This window comes from Anarrhichthys ocellatus, unplaced genomic scaffold, assembly GCF_004355925.1.
Source record: "Anarrhichthys ocellatus isolate YVR2014 unplaced genomic scaffold, GSC_Weel_1.0 scaffold6, whole genome shotgun sequence".
Taxonomy (NCBI): Eukaryota; Metazoa; Chordata; class Actinopteri; order Perciformes; family Anarhichadidae; genus Anarrhichthys; species Anarrhichthys ocellatus.
In genome coordinates, this window is record NW_022280036.1 from 3,748,902 (window position 1) to 3,767,778 (window position 18,877).

At 44.4% G+C, this 18,877-nt stretch overlaps 2 protein-coding genes across 5 annotated transcripts in view; both read right to left on the bottom strand.

Annotated features, from left to right (window-relative positions):
* The window catches only part of LOC116383221 (talin-2), an 81,820-nt gene extending 67,819 nt beyond the window's left edge, over nucleotides 1–14,001 (bottom strand). For 3 of the 4 annotated variants that reach the window (XM_031846889.1, XM_031846886.1, XM_031846890.1), the window contains exon 1: nucleotides 13,857–14,001. The gene's annotated coding sequence lies outside the window, so the exon portion shown is untranslated. The other variant, XM_031846887.1, reaches the window with a different exon arrangement.
* A 1,805-nt stretch (nucleotides 14,002–15,806) lies between these two features.
* On the bottom strand, nucleotides 15,807–18,470 carry ddx28 (DEAD (Asp-Glu-Ala-Asp) box polypeptide 28). The gene has a single exon (XM_031846637.1). The coding sequence runs from the start codon at nucleotides 18,273–18,275 to the stop codon at nucleotides 16,575–16,577; it is 1,701 nt and encodes a 566-aa protein (XP_031702497.1). The 5' UTR covers nucleotides 18,276–18,470; the 3' UTR covers nucleotides 15,807–16,574.
* Between the last annotated feature and the right edge of the window lie 407 nt (nucleotides 18,471–18,877).

Below are 18,877 nucleotides of genomic sequence, written 5' to 3' on the forward strand. Positions count from 1 at the left end.
AGGAAATTGCATTCACAATGTCCCTCTCCTCTGTAGCAGTAAATGAAATGATGGCAAGTCTGCCCGCGTACCATCCAGCAGCCACAATAAAAACTGAGAATGGCAAAAGCATACTCCTAGCCGACAATTAAACTGAAACAAAAAGGCTGCATTTATGGAGGAAAATGAAATTTACTGATCGTAAAACAATTCATTAACTATTGTAAGAGTATAAAGTTAGCATGAACACCATTATCAGGACACATTAGCAAGATTTTGAGGCAATTCTACTCACCATTAAGGCCAGCACTTCCAGTCTAAATGTTTTACTTTTGCACATCACCCATTTCCCTTTTGTTACTCAGTAATCAGCACTCGTCCCCAGGAGAAATGCTGCCCTGGAGAATCCCCTTAAAATGTTTGACCCTGAAAGGCGGGTCATGTCAGAACGCTCAATTGCTCTTCCACCATCTTAAAAGCTGAACAGAGCAACCCTTCACAGAAACATAGAGCAATACGGTCATCATGGGCGAGGATGAAACGCATGCAAGGACCGGGTTAAACGACACCCAACACCACAGCATTCTATTGCACACTCAAACCAGGTTCAAGCCAATCCCCTCTTTATTGCCTGACCAAAATATAAATCTCCAAATCCGTCAAATTGAAACAATAACTTTGATTAATGGTTGCCAACCCTGAACAAGGTTTCCAGGGAAGCCTACTGAGGTTAGCAGATCGTCCAATGTTTCAGTTGGGCTGTACTGGTTGTGGAGACACCAGCTGCCGAGCAGTGAGGGCATAGCAGAGCAGCTCGAGTCAAATCCCACTTTCACGCTCCACGGTAGAGTATGATAAATACTATGCTCTGGTTACACCGCCTGGTCACTTTGCATGAACCACAAAACACCACCTGGAGCTGACCTGGAGCTGAGATCTCAATATGGATGTGAAATCAAATCGCAGTGCAACTAGGAGTTGGCTTCAATGTTCCTGTTGCACATTGTCAGTTGGGTCTGTATGTGCTAATAATGTTACAGTGGAACATGGTTAAGCCACGGATGTCTTTATATACCCCATTACTGCTGATAAAGGCCCAACACCGAAATGAGTGCTGCGTGACTAAAAATGGCTTCCCGGCTAATGAGAACGCTGCATAAGTTACTTTAGAGAAGATCTGTAACCGACTAGATTAGAGGGAAATGTTCTGCACATCTTTAGCCACAATGAGTTTCCTCTTATGCTGGACGTCACATATGGGCTGCTGATGTCTTCACTCTTGAAGTCATCCTAACAAACGAGCCATAAAAGCGCATAGGCAGTCACAGTGGCGAGTCATTTACAAGATACAATAAATCATCAAAGCCCAGTCTCACTCTGGCGGTCCTGGAGATTAGGTCGGGCCGGGCCTCTTCATGAGCTACCAACCTAATCTCCCTTTGCATCTCATCTGCAGAGATATGGGAGTCCTCTAATCCGCTCATTGGGTGGACAGCTGTAAGCAGACGTTTAACTGCCTGCTACTGTAGCTGCAGCCGCTTTGGCCTCCAAAACCCAATTTAGTCTACAGCTATATATGGATTGACATACATTTTAACTAGGATAAGCACTGCTCTGCCATTCCTTTTGTTATTATTTTAGCATCTTTTCAAAGTTGAGGTTCCTTTAATGAATGAGTGCCTTTTTAAAGTGTGACACTTCGGTAACCCTTTTGAAAAGCCAACTGCAATTCCAGGGAAAGTTGATGTGATAACAACCCCGGGTAGGTAAGCCAACCGGCAAGCAGGAGAACCAATTAAAAGCCGGCTGGGCAGAGAAGAAGAAAAACATGACACGGGAGGTAACCTGCCTTGCAGGGCTGCGGCTGCCTATTGTAAAGAGAACAATCTAGCGACTCCAAGCTAGCTTTTATCCATGCTGTCTGCAAAGTGAAAGCCTGGCCCCTTGCTTGTCAATTCTATTGTTAGGAGCAGGCCGGAGCCGCTCCCCATTCACCTCATACACATTAAATACTCTGCATTGTTTGGGGAGCCAAATGGCAATGGCAGGCACACATGCCTTGAGAATGTGCACACACAGCTTCTTTTAGATCCCTTCTTATAATGACTAAGAGCTTGGAGATACCTTAAAATATGCCATGGTTGTAGCTAATTCGTAATGGTCTAAATCTAAATAAACGGTGTAAAAACGTACAGATCCAGAAGGAGCCAATGGGGCACACAGTGGAGGCACCATTGTAGGGTCTATTCAAGAATCAAAATAGCCTAATTTATGCGACCATGAAGCATGATGTCAAATTCATGTTCAACAGTTTCTATATTGTCGTCTGTCAAACCATTATGACTGCAGACGAATTCCCCCACTGTGAAACTGCTTGACCCGTCCGTTTTCAGCTTATAGCCTATAACATGAATGTCAATCATTCTGATTCTAATCCGACTAGTCCTCTCACATGAATCATGTACCCAAACACACTTCGTATTTATGGAAACTCCCTGCTGAAATCACGTCTTGGTTGGACATTTTAATGACTTAAAACTGGTTAATGGGCTCGATTACATGGCAAATCATCTGATTCAAAACACCTTTTCACAACTGCAGACGGTCTGATTAGTCTAATAATTTAATGGAGCCTACGTAAGTGTGATTGAGAGAAACAGAATGTAAGTTGCAGTACTCACAGTGTGAGGGAATTAAAGTGAAAATACTATTTTTGTTGATTTCATCGTACTTAGCCATTTGAACTGCACATAAGCTCAAGCCAATTAGTTCTAATCATGTGTCCCTGGAGGCAAGTGATAGAGATTCTAAACAAAGGTCAGGTGACCTATCTCCTGTCGTCACAAATCATGCACGAGAAGAACATTTTTGAGATACCCAGATGAACGCAATGAGAAAAATTAAAATTGTCAAGCAGGTAGTGTGTATAATCTGTCCGTCAATGCACCGCCCTTCATCCATTTACCAGATGTGTGCGAGTGCTGATTTACAGCCAGAAGCAAGGCAACCTGTGTCATTTCATTACTGCGACTGGGTTGCAGCTGAGGTGTCGACATGCTTGCTCGCCGAGGGGTTGAAGGGAGAACTCGCTGGGTGGTGAAAGAGAGATAGTTGTGACAGAAACTAGGAGAGAGGTAGATTTGGGAGGCAGAAAAAGTGAGTGGGATAAAGATGGAACACATGCTGGATTGAGCTGAGGTTTGGGGGGCGAGGCTGCTACTGGTTCTTGCTAGGTCAGCAGACTGGGGCCGATTCCAGGACGGCTTATCTTTCAGCAGGAATACCACAATTGCACCAAAGGCATGGGCGGGAGGGAAGGAAGAGGCCAGCACTATGCTGCAGAATGCTGGGATTACTACAGTGAAGATGATGAACCTCAACTCTAAAGAATTACATTCCTAAGTGGTGGGGGGAGGGGGCTTAACACCAACAAATGCCTAAAATGCCCCCCCCCCCCCAAAGAGTGACAATTAACATTTTTTAGAAAGCTCTGCTTTGTGTTTAAGCTTTGTATACACATCTCACAATGAGCCGAAAGACCCAAAACAGCCGCGGGGTCCAGCTGAGCAACCCCTTTCACATTTGAGTAGTGCTGTGATCTATAATGAATGCAGAAATATGGAAAAATATTGACCTCCTTATCCAACTCTCACCTTTGATATGTGTAAACTTGCCTCTTCACACCCACGAGCACAACATGCAAAGTGCCACCTTTGCATCCACTGCCGTATAAACGGAAAAGCAAGTGTGCTTCTTCAAAAGCGCAGCCTGCTTTAAGACAGCTCTGTGGGGTCGAGGGAAGTTGTGGAATGCGTGGCAGTCCAAAGCACACGGGGATGCCGGGTTGCTCAGGTCTGCTCCCACAGCTGCATGAAAGTAAAAGGCTTGGCAGCACAGTTAGCAGAACTCCAAATCGGGGAACAAGCTGCACTTGACATCAAGGAAAACATCAAAAACAAAAATCCCTTTTCCCATCTGCCACTTGTAAATGGCATTTCAATCCACCAATCTACCAACGCATGTTGCCAATTCAAAATCAGCACTGAGTCTCTGATTCTCTGCATGAACATTCCCTGAAGAGCAGCCAGCAATAAATTTCCAACCTGGTGTTTGCCTACCAGCCGTACAAAACACAGATAATCTTGTTGCACGTTGAAAGGATGCCTGACTTTAAGAGTACAAGTAACAAACGGGGAACGGAGTCCTCCAAAAGGAGAGACATCATTCAATCATGTTGTCGAGGAGGTGAGGGGGTGGGTGGGGATGCCCTCCCCAAGTAATTTCCCCGAGGGTGTGCACTGCACCGGGGAGATAAGTAACCCAACTGAACACAAGGCTGGCATTCTACCCCGAGTCCAAAAGACAAAAAACGCCGGAATCTTTCTGAAGAGTGGAATCTGACAATGCAGCATTTGTCTCGTAGCCAGCTGGAGAACAAGCTCCCCATAGACACGTTGATATGAAACACTGTGCGCACCAACTTTAAACTCAGAAGATGACTATAAACACTCTTATTTCAAATTGGCACCGCAGAAAAGTCCGATATTGGATTATCTCAATGGAATTCAAACAGACAGAACTGATTATGCAAAGGTTTGCAGACAGCGGCCTCGGAAAATGAGTGAAATTATACAAAGCCCGGCAACTGAATCTGAGCATTGTAACTTATGACTTAGCACCTATTGCCGTCCACCGCCCAAACGACAACTGTAATAACCCTAAGCCTCGTTAATGACTTCATATAACGTGTTTTCCACAGACAGATGGTGTCATTTAAGTTTTTTAAAACGTGGGAGGGACCTTGGACAGATTAAGCCCCATGGTAAAAGAAGCTAATAAAACAAATGATCTCCTCACCACCTTCACATCAAATCCATTGGAGACATGACACAGGAGCACTTGACATTTAATACTGTTTACAAATGGGTTATAAAAGCCCAACACACAGGTAGCCCCTTGAACAGCCATCTGACGGCAAAGCGACACGCAACGGTACACTCGAGCAACCATCTAAACCGAGAGGCTCCAATGTCTGATCAGCTCTTTTCGGCGTAAGAAAAACATAAAATCTAAATCGTAAAATGTCACGTTAGCAGGCCTTGTTAGGTTTCATTACCTAAAGTACACTGAAAATACAACCAAGACACACCTCCTACTATTGCGTTACTACAAGTCAATAGCAGCAGGTGGATGACCTTTCTCCAACAATCTCCACCGCTCATAACTCTACTGACTGTGTCCACCAGACAGAGTCAGTGGGAGGCAGCTAATGTAACCACTGTATCCTCGAGGTTAGCCGCATTAGTGCACGCTGCCCATAGCACGGCGCACAGATAAAAGTCTATTTTCGGCCCCTTGATTAACACCGAGCTCCACATGTAATGTAAGCCAGCTGCCACGCTCATAACGCTGCAATGTTTACAGCTCCACATATCAGAGTACACCGTGTTTGAGTGGTGTTTCGTCTTCTTCATTCTGTCCCCATTTTCTACTCAGAGAGGCCTGGCAGCACTCCCGCATACTCTCCCTTAACTAATAAACAAAGAATGGGTTTCCCTTATATAGCTCTATTCAAACTCTACAACCTCCGCAAGCAACATCAGAGGCTTGCAGGGGAGGTGGGAAGTGCAAGCAAGTCTCTTCCAGACGGAGAGATTTCGGCCAAGGGCAAGGAGCAAGTATGATTGTGTAACGGCCACTTTAAGGGCTCCTTCTGGTGCCATGCAGGCTGGATAGGTTTGAGACACATCCACCACAAAACTATCTAAAAAATATATTTAAAAAAAGCAAAGTGTCACACATCAAGAAAATTAAACTGACGAATCACATTTTGTTGTTGGGGGCCTAAAATTAAAACTAATTTCCAAACAGGAGATTTGACAAACGAGGCTCATTCTGCCAGTTCAAAGTGTGTGTTAAACCTTTTTCAATTGCTTGTGGTCAAGTGTCACTATGTGTTAATACAATATATGACAAAAGAGAGAACAAAAGGAATAGCATAAAGGAGCAAAATAAAGGAGCAAAATGAAAAAAACTGAATTATTTTGTCTTCTCCATCAGTTAACGAACAAAAGAAAAACTACAGTTAGTAGGCTGCAGAAGATTTAAAGACTGCAGCAACCGATGGACATCTTTACATATCAAGACTCTGCTTCTTTAAGTCAAAAATCGAATTGTGATCCTAAAACACAAAGTCAAATCGAATCATGGATTTGGAGGATGGTGACACGCTGCATTACTAACTTATGTGATTTGACTCCATGGCCAAATGACATAAAAACTCTAAACTATCTAAATCATTTTGGGGCGTGGCACCTGGTTGTTTAAATGTCATGTGACATTTCTTGGGATAAATGATGAGCCAAAAATACAAATTTATTTTTTTGGAAAATTGACTGACGGACAGTTTCATACAGCATACATTCTGCCAAATACCCCAAATTACAACAATCTGTTCATCGCACTCACACATCCAGAATACTGTTTTTCTTTTCTATTCTGCAACACTGGGAGTATTTGCGCCCCTCTGCCAGCAGCGTGGCCTTATACAGCGGGGTCTCCATGCAATACATTTGTAGCAAGAATTTATCCTTATGAGAAAACCAAGAATAGATGCCCCCAGGCTGCAGGAGGGCTGAGGAGGAGCGAACGGGTGGGATACATTTCCAGCACTCCCAGAATGTTCAATTAGCCCCGCTCGACGAAGCTCCACGGTCACTTCCTGGGGAATTCCAGCGCAGGATTATTTTTCCCACACAGGGACGAAAATAAATTTGATGAGCAATACAAATGTTGCAATTTTGTCAACAAAACAGAAACATGTCGAGTAATGAGAACACCGTTTGTGATGGACGTAACGGATACAGTTTCACCCCCGACTGCTGAGTGATCTTCAAAGCAAACAGAGAAAAGTTAGAGGCAGTCAAGTTTGCCTTCATCTTTAAAATACAAGGATAGGGACAAAGCTTTAATTGGCAGAATCATTAAAGCTGCATGCGCTCATCCACTTATTTTAATTCTGGTTGCAGAGCCAATTGATATCCTGTCTTGTTCAAATGCCAATCCTTATTTTTCTCCTCTCACAATATCTACAGTGTAGATACGAGTTTGGACTGCACACGTTTTGTACAAAAAGGCAACTTGCATGTTTAATGTTTTCTGACTCCTCTGCAGTACTTGGGAGTGACGCATGACAAAACGCTTCGGATAAGATACCAAAAATAACCACAACAAGTAGCATTTGTCATCACGTAGTCCACTGAGTGAATCCAAAAGACACTTTGCTCAGGAGCACTTGGAGAGAGTTACATTGTTCATTTCCAAGCTGCAGACTCTCTGACTTGGCCTGAAGGGAAGCAAAATAGCAACCTCTATGCAATGGGCATGCTTCTGTAATATTTAGGCTACTACTGCATCTCCTGGTTACGTTGGCAAGATCAAAAGGCCCCCAAGCAGAAGGAGAATTTTCTTTTAATTGCTCAACGTAACATAAGTATTAATAGGGAAGCGAAATGCGAAAATGACAGGGTCTCATATAGTAAAATAGTGCTTGGCCGCACGGTGTTTCTTACAAAGCAGCCGGTCTACACTCTGTTGGCAGTGCGCTGTGCTTTATGAGCAGCAGACACCTGATTAGCTTACATTTCTGCCCTGGTGACTAAGAGGCATGAGCCTTGAGGTGGCAACCATGGCAGCAGGGATTTCTGCCAGAGATGCACTCCAGTAATAGCTGAAGAGCTCATCTGCGACCTGAAACACATTTCAGAGCAGATCCATTTTCAGCCATGGGGGTCGAGATGACGATACACTTTGGTTGAAAACTCCTGGAATTACAAACTGGGGGGGGTTTTGAAGTGAACATGGTTGCGTTTTTTTTGTAACTTCATGTCCTGACTTCTCTGTGAAATTATGTAAACAGTAAGCTCAGAGCACAACTAACCAAAGCCACATGTTACAGCCGTCCCATAGGGAAAAGATGAAACAATAGACAGTTTCGTAATTTACAAATCTTTCACAAAAGGTAAACAAAATCCACACCACCAATGGTATTTTAGCACACTCGTGCAATATTTGAATACTAGTAAGGAAAGAGATAGACAGATCCAACAACCAACAGTTCTGGGACGCTAATAAAGACACTTTGCTATTCATTTCAAAAAGGTCCAAACATAACCTGGAGGACTTCACCTCTTTTCACCTCAGGGATCGTTCAAGTTTCATATCATATTCAACCTGGTGTTGTCTCCTGGAGCAGATACATAACATGGTGCTACAGACACAACTCTTAAGTCCTCTTGAAGCATGTAAGCATGATGCGTGTATTCCACACAGGGAACATCATGTTTTGATCGGGACATTTTAGCACTGACAGACAATCCCTGCATTGAGAATATAGGTTGTGATCATTCAGGTGAGGAGCATTCAACAACTCAGTGTGGCTAAAATGTTGAATTCTCCGCTGCTAAGTCACCAAACGCCAAAGTTAACTTTGTTTTCATACAAGCTACATACAACTATCAAACAGCGACAATCCATTACAATAGATAAACACAATGTGGTCGTGAATATTGTCATGCTCTTCTACTGAGGTAACGGTTCAAATGAACGACTCCATTCAAAATGCCTGCTAAGTAGTGGGCAGCATGAGTTTTCATCCCTCATCACTATGACAACCAAACTGGTCCCTGCTGCTCCAGACTGCTCAGCAGGAACCGAAATGTTGTGTTTTTAAACCAGATGGGGGGGGGGGGGGGGGTCCACTGACTCACGTCACAGCACACACAGAACCACATAGGCAGACTGCTTCAGGACACCATGGCTGCTCAGACAGACCGGTCCTCCTGAAATGCACTCCATGTTTAATTATAGACCCAAACACACACAGCCAACATTTCCTATCTTTGAGTCATACCGAGTATTTAAAACCAATCAATTAGGAAAGGCAGAAATAGTTCTTGGTGTTACTGGCAGGCAACCACTGTACTGGCTTACATTTGTGATAAAAAGCACATTGGATGTTGCAGGCTCACCAGAACTTAGTGGGAGGTGGGAAAAAACAGAAAGAAGATGGGATGTGCCAAAAAAAGACATTCATCCAACAATGACCAGCCTTCAGAAGATACACTCCACAACATTACCATGAACAAAAAAAAGACCTCGGTTGCTTCACTGCTTATGGGCGGGACGGACAGAATCTCATCATAAATGTCTACGGTCTTTGAAAACCAACGCACTGATCTCTTAATTGACAGTCATGTGTCGTTGCTCTCCCTGCTGCATTGGTTTTGCGTGAGATTTCAATTTTGACCTTCACAAAAAGAAAGTTTTGCTCAAAGCAGTGAATGTTTTGTCAACCACCTGCCCTTTTGTTAATTATAACCCTTACTCCTAATATTAGTTTGGGGCTAGGACAAAGGAGCGTGGGAAGTGATCCAATGCTTTTTCTGTCTGAAACTAAAAAAGCACTGAAGGGTCAAGCGCAGGGGCCCTCTTCCTCACAGGAAGCCCTGCTTGGAATCTTGTGGTTCGACTGTTTAAGGTTACGCATGCTGCGCTTTGGTCACAACGAAGTGTGAAATTCTGTGATATTGTTAACTTGAACTAGAGCAGACATTCTTGCGCCTCCATTCAGACCTTTTTATTATCCCCCACCCTCACACTGCCAAACTCCACGCATTGAGCACATCACCTAAACACAGCGTTCCCAAAATGTGTGTTAGCTACGATTTACAAGGTATTAGACTATGCAAACTGCAGTTAGCTAGAAATACTGCCACTCAACTGTGATATGAAACATTACAGTTATACTCCTGACATGCATGCAGAGGGAGAGTGACTTCATTCTCTGCTCAGGTAGACATTACTCCACTATATCTTTACATAATTACAACCATAGTCGTTCGCTGTCATTTTAATCTCCACAATGTCAAACACAGCTCCTTTAAGATTTCAGTCCGAGTCGATTTGGCAACAAGTGTGGTTACCGTAGTAACAGCAAGTGGTGGTTAATACTACAGCAGCTACTCGGTCACAAAAACAACAGAAGAGCAACTGGTTTATCCGTGTACAGTGCAACCAAACAGACTCAACTTGTAGGCATGTGCAGGTAGGCAAATTAAATCAGAGCATGAATGGCGGACTCCGCCACTCACATTGAAAACTACTGCAGGCCTAAAGAAATGACAGCCATAAGCAAAGAGTATCAAAAAACGGGGTTTGAGTTCATGAAAGTCTTAAGGATAACACGCATGTGTGCATCAAGGGATGAAGAGCAATGGTTTCCTGATTCATAATAATTGTCATCACATTTTTCCCACCATTACCAAGGGTGAGGAAGGTAGGGCATTGAAACTCATTCCACATGATGGGAATACAATTTCAACAAGATTTCAAGCCTGCATAACTTATACTTCATCATTGAGAAGGCAAGTGTGCTCATTCCAGAGGGCACATCATAGATGGACATGGTTAGAGTCACAAAAGGAGGAGAAAGGAGGTAGAGCCGCTTATTAGGTGCCAGAAATCCAAAGCTAATAGACATGCTTCGAAATATGAAAGCTGCAAAGCATGCCAGACTGGCGAAACCTATTCACTACATTCTCATGATTAAAGAAAACTATAATGTCCGTCTTCAACTCAAAATCAAGAGCAGCTCCATTCTGGCATACTACAGTTGGGGTCACGCTTGCATGATGTCATCATTTAGCCTTTTTAAAAATGTACCCCGCCAATAAATTTACAATATCTGACAAACATGCAGCCTAAATGTTCTAAGGGTTGCCTTTGTTTAATTACATACAACCATTATCAGTCAAAGGAACTAAACTATGGCAATTACGTGTGCTCTTCGGTTGCCAATTTGGCAGCTGATGCCTAGTTACAAACCTGGCAACCCCTTCCAAACATTTGTTTCAGGCTCCGAGAGCCATAAAAATAACAAGGAATGAGTTCCAGGTGACCAGCTGAGAGCTGCACTGAGAAACGAGCAGAGCAGGCACTGATTCTTCACCCGTTTACTGATGTATTAACAGCATCTAATGTTGATTTCTGAACAAGAGAAGTCAAAGAGATGTAATTTAACCAGACTTTTCTCTGTACAGCTTAAATTCTGTCCCCTACACTTCCTTCCACCTGCATGAAAAAAAGCCTCGTCATCACAAGTTTTTGCATAAAATAGGCACACAGATCACAAGATTAGTGTTTTCTTTCTCTTCCACCAGCCCTCACCGTCTCTTACAGATAACATGTCACATGCCTGCTGACTGTACCTCCTGTACGCAGCAGAGCTACCTGGCTGAGCATGAGCAGCAACCGGTTGGCCCCCTCTCGACATTAAATTGTCATTATGGGTTGCTTATTACTTCCTCTCTGTGGTCACCGTTGACAGCGAAGGCCTGTTTTCATGCAGAACAAAGGGACGGATCAATAAATTTGCCATGTGCTGCTGACGAGTAACCCTTCCCATGCCGGAGGAGATGATCGGGCTTGAAGGTCTTTACAGGCCAGCAGCACATGGCCATCAAAAGTCGCCCACAGCTGTAGACCAAGCTGCAGGACTTTGGGAATCAGTCAATTGTTTTGCGTTAGTATCTTCATGTTAGATGTTTCAATGGCAACAGGGCAAGGGGTTACGCTGTAGGTTACCCTGGAACAGTAATTTACAGATTGGTTTTAAGTTCTTCCACTGATGCAAAGAATAGTTGCTTTGAGCAGACTCAGGTATACATTGCTGAAGATTCACACGGCCTCTACTTCCCTGCAACTAATTCCAGCACTAAATAACTGAACAGCTACTCAGTAAAGACTGTAATTGTTGATCACTCTGCTTCAAGAAGATTGGTTTCAAACTACCATTAGCATAATGGCCACCATAAACACGTTCTACAAAAAGGTCAGTGCAGTCGCTGACATAATGAAAGAGCTTTCGGTTGCTGCTTTTATGTCAGGAAAGCCAGATAGAGTTTGGTCCGTCTAATAAATGATTGGTGCCGTCGCTGGTGGCAGAGCCGCATACTAAGCAGCAGCAGCCGATGGTGACGGTTAACCATGAGGCTTGAGAAAATGACATTTTCACCGAGATGAAACGGAAGCAACAACTGACCAGCGGAGAAGAAACAGGGGCCTGGCTCATTAGACGAGAGCTGCCATTTTGAAAGGACACATTTTAACATAGGGCAACTTGAGGGGATTGGATGACATTCTCGTGGCGCCGCAATTCTCTTCACACCTTTATTATACACTATAGATTTTTTGGAGAAAATCTATTTAATAGCTGCCAACCATTCCCACAAGAAATTCTGTCCCGACACTCAAACGGACCCCAACACACAGACGGGTGTTAGACATGCCTAGAGGATGTGTAACAAACCAGTCAGAGGACGGCTCTCGTTCCTGAGGCATTACACACACATTGGAGCCGCCTGCAGCCTATAAGGTCATGTGTCTTATCCTGACAAGCCGAGGTCTGTGCAGCCAAAGGGGGAGTGTGTTTGTGTGTGCACACCCGATGGGAGGTTTCAGGCGACGATTTACTTTTGCCCATTAAACTGCCAAAGAAACTGACTTGCGCATCAAACATCACAGCAACATCTCTGGCTTCATCACCAGTGGCCCCATCTCATATGACCCGTCACCTATACTCGGCTCTCAGTCCCACACAGGGCGCCGGTTGCCTTGCTGAAATTCAATGCCTTTTTGGAGAATGGAGTTTATTGATCCTTGAGCACAAAGAAGTGATCATTCTACTCAATTTCCTGGCGAATAGGGGGACACATTTTTTAAATATCATGAGATTCCCTGCAGTAATGTAACAACAGATACAGCATGTGAATGGCAGGCTAATCAGAGCCTTGTCTTTCTATTAAGGGGTGTGGCAGCCATCCACCACAAGCCATGCAACACAACCTGGAAGGATAGCTGCTGCTGCAGAGGAGCCATACATTATGCTACATCCCCCTCCCATGCCGCTCTGCTCTCATTGTCACCATGACCGTGGCAACCACATGCATCGAAAACATGCTGGAATCAACGCGCACGGCTGGTAACACCGCCCCTGCACGGTATATATTTAACGGTGTGGTGAAGCTATAGCGCGTGTGGGTTTTCCTTTCACGAGCTGTGCTCTTTCACACGGTCAGCCACGCGCGTTACACAGGTGGCCGCCCTTTAATGTGCGCGTGTCAGACATGGCATTCCTGACGACATGTATCATTCAAACAAAAGTTGTAAACTGTGGCATTAGTGGCGGCTTGAATGGCATGGTAACGTAAACATGGCGGAGGCTGGCTTTCCCCTGGACAGTGCAATGTTAACCAGCCCCTCCGTGAACTCCTCGTGCCTCTCTGACTCTGCACACCCACCACACAGCCAAGCCTTCCGTTGTCCACGCGCTGAATCCTGCGGCTTCAAAAAAAAAAAAAAAACACAACGGGGTTGCCAAAGAAATAAATACAATTCCTCACCGGGTGACCCCCTGCAGCGCCCCGGCCCCCGTGGTCTGTAAAGTCGCCAAAAAACCCAACCCCCGATGCCACTGTAGAAGTCTACCAGTGAAGGCTCCACAAGTTTGTGTTGATTCTAACGAGCATCGCAGCCTCTGAAACACAATTTAGGCTTTTCAGCAGCGATCCATCCAAAAGTCCGGAGGAACCGAAATGTAAAGCGCTCACAGAGGCTCCCATCCAGCGCGCTGGGGACTCAGGCTGGGCTCTCGCACACACACACACACACACACACACACACACACACACACACACACACACACAGCGTGTGGGGTTTCATTATAAAGCTTTGGTCGGAGAGAAGGTCAGACGGATCGCTCCGTCTGCTGCGGGCGAGATGGGCAACAGAATAAGCCGATTACAGGGTTGTAAACCTACCTTCGGGTCCGCTACTGTGGCATTCCAAGCAAGGCAGCACTGAGAAGACGCACATTAGCCGACAGTCCCGCTTCTCAGCAGCAGAATTTCCTCTGCGTTGAGGGAAATTTTCAAGTGGCTGGACAGTGTGTGAGCAGCGGCACTATGTGTGTGTAAATGGGGAGGGAGGGGGGGGACATAATCCTACGGTGGGGCAAAGAGGAAATGCGTCATTATTAATGGACCGTACGCTTTGTAGTCCATCTATACACACCCCTGTTGTCCACGGAGACTACAAATAGGGGGAATTAAGTGATATTTATTTATATTTTTAAAAATATATAAATATCGTGTGGTACAGGATCATTTTTTATTATTATCGGTTGCTCCAGATTATCATGTTGTGTCTGGGTTATAAGTAAATTCCCTTAAGTATTGGTCTCAAGCCATAAAGGAAGAAAGAAAGGAGAATTCCTTGTGAAAGGCATCCAAACATCACCACCTGCTCAAACATGGGCCGACCCAGTGTTTGTTTTACTGTAGGCTGGGTAGTGAGAACCAGTGACCTCAAACCAGCCAACTGTATGCTTCTCCCTGGCTTTGTCCAACCAACCGGGATCCCATTAACCAAGAGTATCTAAAGGGATACTCCAGCACTTTAGTATTGAGCTAACACAAAAGTACCCTGCTTGGAATATATATATATATATATATATATATATATAGGCTAGTGTAACTAGTTTGATTAGTTACAAATTCTCAAAGTCTTAGTCCTGAATGAAATAGCCTCCTAGTGTCAAAGTCTACACATACATCTTTATGCACAGTGAAGGTTAAATAGCCAAGTCAACAAACAAGAAGAAAAGCACCTCCCGAGCCACAGATTAGTAACAACTGTTTTCACATGCTGCAAAGTATTCCTTGTTTTGACTAAACCGATCATGAGTGAAATGGGTGGAGTGGCCCTTTAAGTTCAAGCGCTAAAATTATTTCAGCCATGAAATACTTAATGCTGGGCCCAGCAACTCCCTGGAAGAACGACATTTGATAGAGATTATTATCTTTGCAGGGGTCGGTTGAGGTGAAGCAGGACAAAAATATAAACTGAGGCATAGGAGGCATTTGCTCCACATGCTATAAATGGATACTGGGTCCTTGTTGTCAGGGTACAGTTGGCTGAAATGTGAACCTAAGGTGGAGCAAAGCTTGAGATGCTGACCCGAGCCGGAGCAGGACAATCTTAGCTGGATTCCAGACATTCTGATGGAAGCCCCTTGTTACTGTCAGAGCCATTAACACGTCTGTCCTTCTGTCTGCTTCTATAATCTATACTTCCAGAAACACTCCATCATCAGGTATGTCACATGACCGAGTGACTAACAGCCTTTTCAAATTAAGAGCCGTTTCCAGGCAGAAATGTCAACTTGGAAGTCTTTGTCATGTGGCAATAATTCATGTTAAAAACTACAAAAGTTGCCAAAAACAACACCTACCAAAACCATAAAGTCATGGTCAAAGGAGAAGTTGTTACCTTCGATACAAGATCCCAAAGATTTTCATGTTGACACTTTTGCGGTTTCCTTTCAACAAGCACACGCAGGCATGAATCCCTTTTCAAGTAAACCAGACCTACCACTTCAACAGAAGAGAGGTCAGGTGTTCAACTTCACAATTAATGATTAGTGCTGTAACTCCATGAAGTGTTTCTGTACTGATAACATGAAAAGGTACTGGACCCACAAAACATTACTACTACACTATACTATACATATTACTTCCAGTATGTCAGTAAGCATTTGTATTGAGCACAAAATCAGTATACATGTTTTGACATATGAACAGTGCAGCCAATTTACATAAGTCAAAATCAGACAAATGCCACCACCTAGTGGCTAAAGACATGCAGTACAAATTACAGAAAAAACTACTACTAGGAATTGTGGTGAGAGTGGATCTCCAGAAAATTCAGGATTTTTCGACATGACAATATCAATATTTTTATTGACACATTTTTACAAGTCTTAAAGGTTTTAGGAGACGGATCAGACCAAATATAATGTATTTGTGCATGCTTTGTTGCAATGTTGGATAAATTATTTCAATACCATTCTGTGTGTTATACATGGTTAAATGTAGTTAAGAAGCAAACAGGTTGTATTACAAAAAGTATACATCAATGACAAGCTTTCCACAGTCATCACATTACTTTGTTACACAGTTTCACTGATAATTACTTTACGCTCACTAACCAGGTCAATTACGTTTTTCAGTATTTGGGAGGAGACGCTGATGTCATTGTTGCACAAAAACATTTTTGCACCTTTGATAGTTAGACTAAATAAAGTCATGTTCTTGCTACAAAGAAAATGGTCCAAAGATCACACTCCTCTCTAAATTGCTCAATTAAATAAATAAAGAAGAGGAAAATATGTGAATGGATTTTACTTTGAAGTCAAAGCATTTTTTAACAACAATACTGCATCAGTTCATTTAACATTATGTAGAAAGTATATTCAGTCTAAATAAGCAACTGCTGAGGAGATTAATCTGCACAAACATTTTCATCAGGGAAGATAGGCTATAAAACATTTTGTGACATTAAGCACATATTTTCAAGTCAAAGTGGCCAAAGAAAAACAGCCCTCTGTAATTCAAATTCAAATCTGGCTCACAACGTTTTGTACATTTAGAGTTTGTCATCCCAACGCAACACATACACACCCTGCAAACACAGAGGAACTACTCCGCTGCCTCTACTTCTTTGGGTTTCGGCTCACGTATTTCAGACTCCATCCCCGGCAAACTAGTTCTCCTCCGTGCAGCCGTCTCAATCTTCTGCACTAGCTCCACGTCCCACGGATGAGTGACAAAGCTGAGCACCTCCCCGTCCACCACCCCTCCCGCCCTGCCCACCCTCCCTGCCCTGTGGATGTAGTCCGTGTGGGATTCAGGGGAGTCGTAGTTGACCACCAAGCGCACTCCGGATGTGTCCAGGCCACGTGAAGCGATGTCTGTGCATATCAACACATCTACCAGTCCGGGCTTCTGAAACGAGCGGAAGATTCCCGCGCGCACGGCAGCGGGCATCTCCCCTTGCAGACGCGCGTGCCGCACCCCCATCTCATCCAGCGAGTACCCCAGCCAGTTGACGGTGGCAGACTTGTTGCAGAACACCAGAGCAGCGCCCCCTCCTTTCTCCCGATGGAGCAACTTCAGGGCTTGGTGGAGCTCCAGGACCTTGTCCTCGCCCTTTACCTTCAGGAACGTCTGCTTGACGTGTGGCATGAGGAAGTGCAGCATCTTGCTCTTGATGACCACCATGCTGCCGAGGTCGGTCACCTGGCTGAGCACTTCCCCGACGCCCCCAGGGAAGGTGGCCCCCACCACCAGCAGCTGGGCTTTGTGGCCCGGGCCTCGCGTCTCCTTGGGGTCCCTGGCGATGCGTGTGTGGAGCAGGATGTTCTCCAGCATGTCCGAGAAGCTGGGGTCGAACATGGTGTCAGCCTCGTCTACCACGAAGAAGCTCAGCTCGCTCAAGTCCGCGCAGCGTCTCCGCAGGGCCTTGACCAGAGCACCCGGCGTGGCCACTAAAATATCTGGATGACTCCTCTTAAAGACCGTCTTGATGTGTCCCACACCCCGCCCCCCACCCACAGTACTCGTCACCAAGCCTAAGGGATCGCACAAAGTCCTGGACACAGCCGCCACTTGCTCAGCTAGCTCTCTGGAAGGCACGAGAACCACGGCACGAGTCTTTTGTGCGCCCTCAGCAGCGTGCATCTCCGACTCCTTATCGGCCTGCAGTCTGTGAAGAACAGGCAGGAGGTAACTCAGTGTTTTTCCGCTGCCCGTCTCCGCAGCACAGAGGACGTTGTGACCCTTCATCACCTTTGGGATGGTCTGCAGCTGTACAGTGGTAGGATGGGTGATGTTGACACTGTCCAAAGCTTCCACCAGCTCCTTGCAGATGTGGAGGTTGTTAAAAGTCACCGATGCTTTCTTTTCGACATCCTCATTTTCAGCAACAAAGGGCGCAACAGTCTTGATGTTGTTGATGGTGAAATAGTCACCGAAGGATTTGTTATGCTTCCATCCTTTAGAGCAAAGACTGAGCTGCTCGAACTTCCCAAGGGTGAATCCCACAGACTGGTTCAGATCAGGGTTCTTGCTCTGGATCAGGAGCTTGCCAGCTTTGATGGTGTTGATTTTGTTTTGGCCTCGAGTCTGTTTTACATTTTCAACGCGCATCTGCATGGAGCGCGGAATACGAATAACTGTCTCCTCTGGCGTGGCTGCTGTTCGACAATAACGAGTCTGACTAACACACCGATGAACACGACAGCAGGCAGACACTTTAATGAACTCACGACAGTAAATTCCACTTGAGCAGAGAGCTCGCGACACAGCCGAAGCCAAATAGCCGACCTTCACGGAGTGCATTTTGGTGTTTAACTCGCTTGTCAGCAGCCAAGAGTCAGCTGACGAGAATCAAAACGCAAATACACGACTAGAAGATGAAGACGAGGCCAGTTTAGTGTACTGTGAATCTAAAAAGTCACTTTACATGTTCAAAAAACACTGTAAATCTGTTAGTATCCAGATCATCTTGACAGCAGTGTCGCCATGCTTTCTTGGCGAATGTTGATGACGTCAAGTAGGCGGGGAGTGATGACGTACATAGAAACGCAACATAACAGTTCTCCTTTTCACATTTTATTCAAAATCGGCAGCAAATAAATAAACATAAATGGAAAAAAATGCAAGAGTCCATGAAAATCATACAAACAAAAATTGAGAAAAGTAAAAAGCCACATAATTAATTAATTAGCATTAATATTTTGAAAAAAAGTTTCGAAAAAGTTTCGAAAGCCTTTTTGTTCACAACAACATTCACATATAGGCTTGGTTAAAAATATTGGTCACTTCTCAAAGTATAATAATTCATATAAATTAATATCTTTGGCATTAAGAAATTATTACAAATAGTAGTTTTAAATTGAAAACCTCTTTAGTTCTAATACTCCAAAAGCTCTAAAATAAAG

Excerpts from the sequence above, each read along its gene's own strand:
- ddx28 (XM_031846637.1), bottom strand. The coding sequence starts at position 18,275 with ATGCACTCCGTGAAGGTCGGCTATTTGGCTTCGGCTGTGTCGCGAGCT.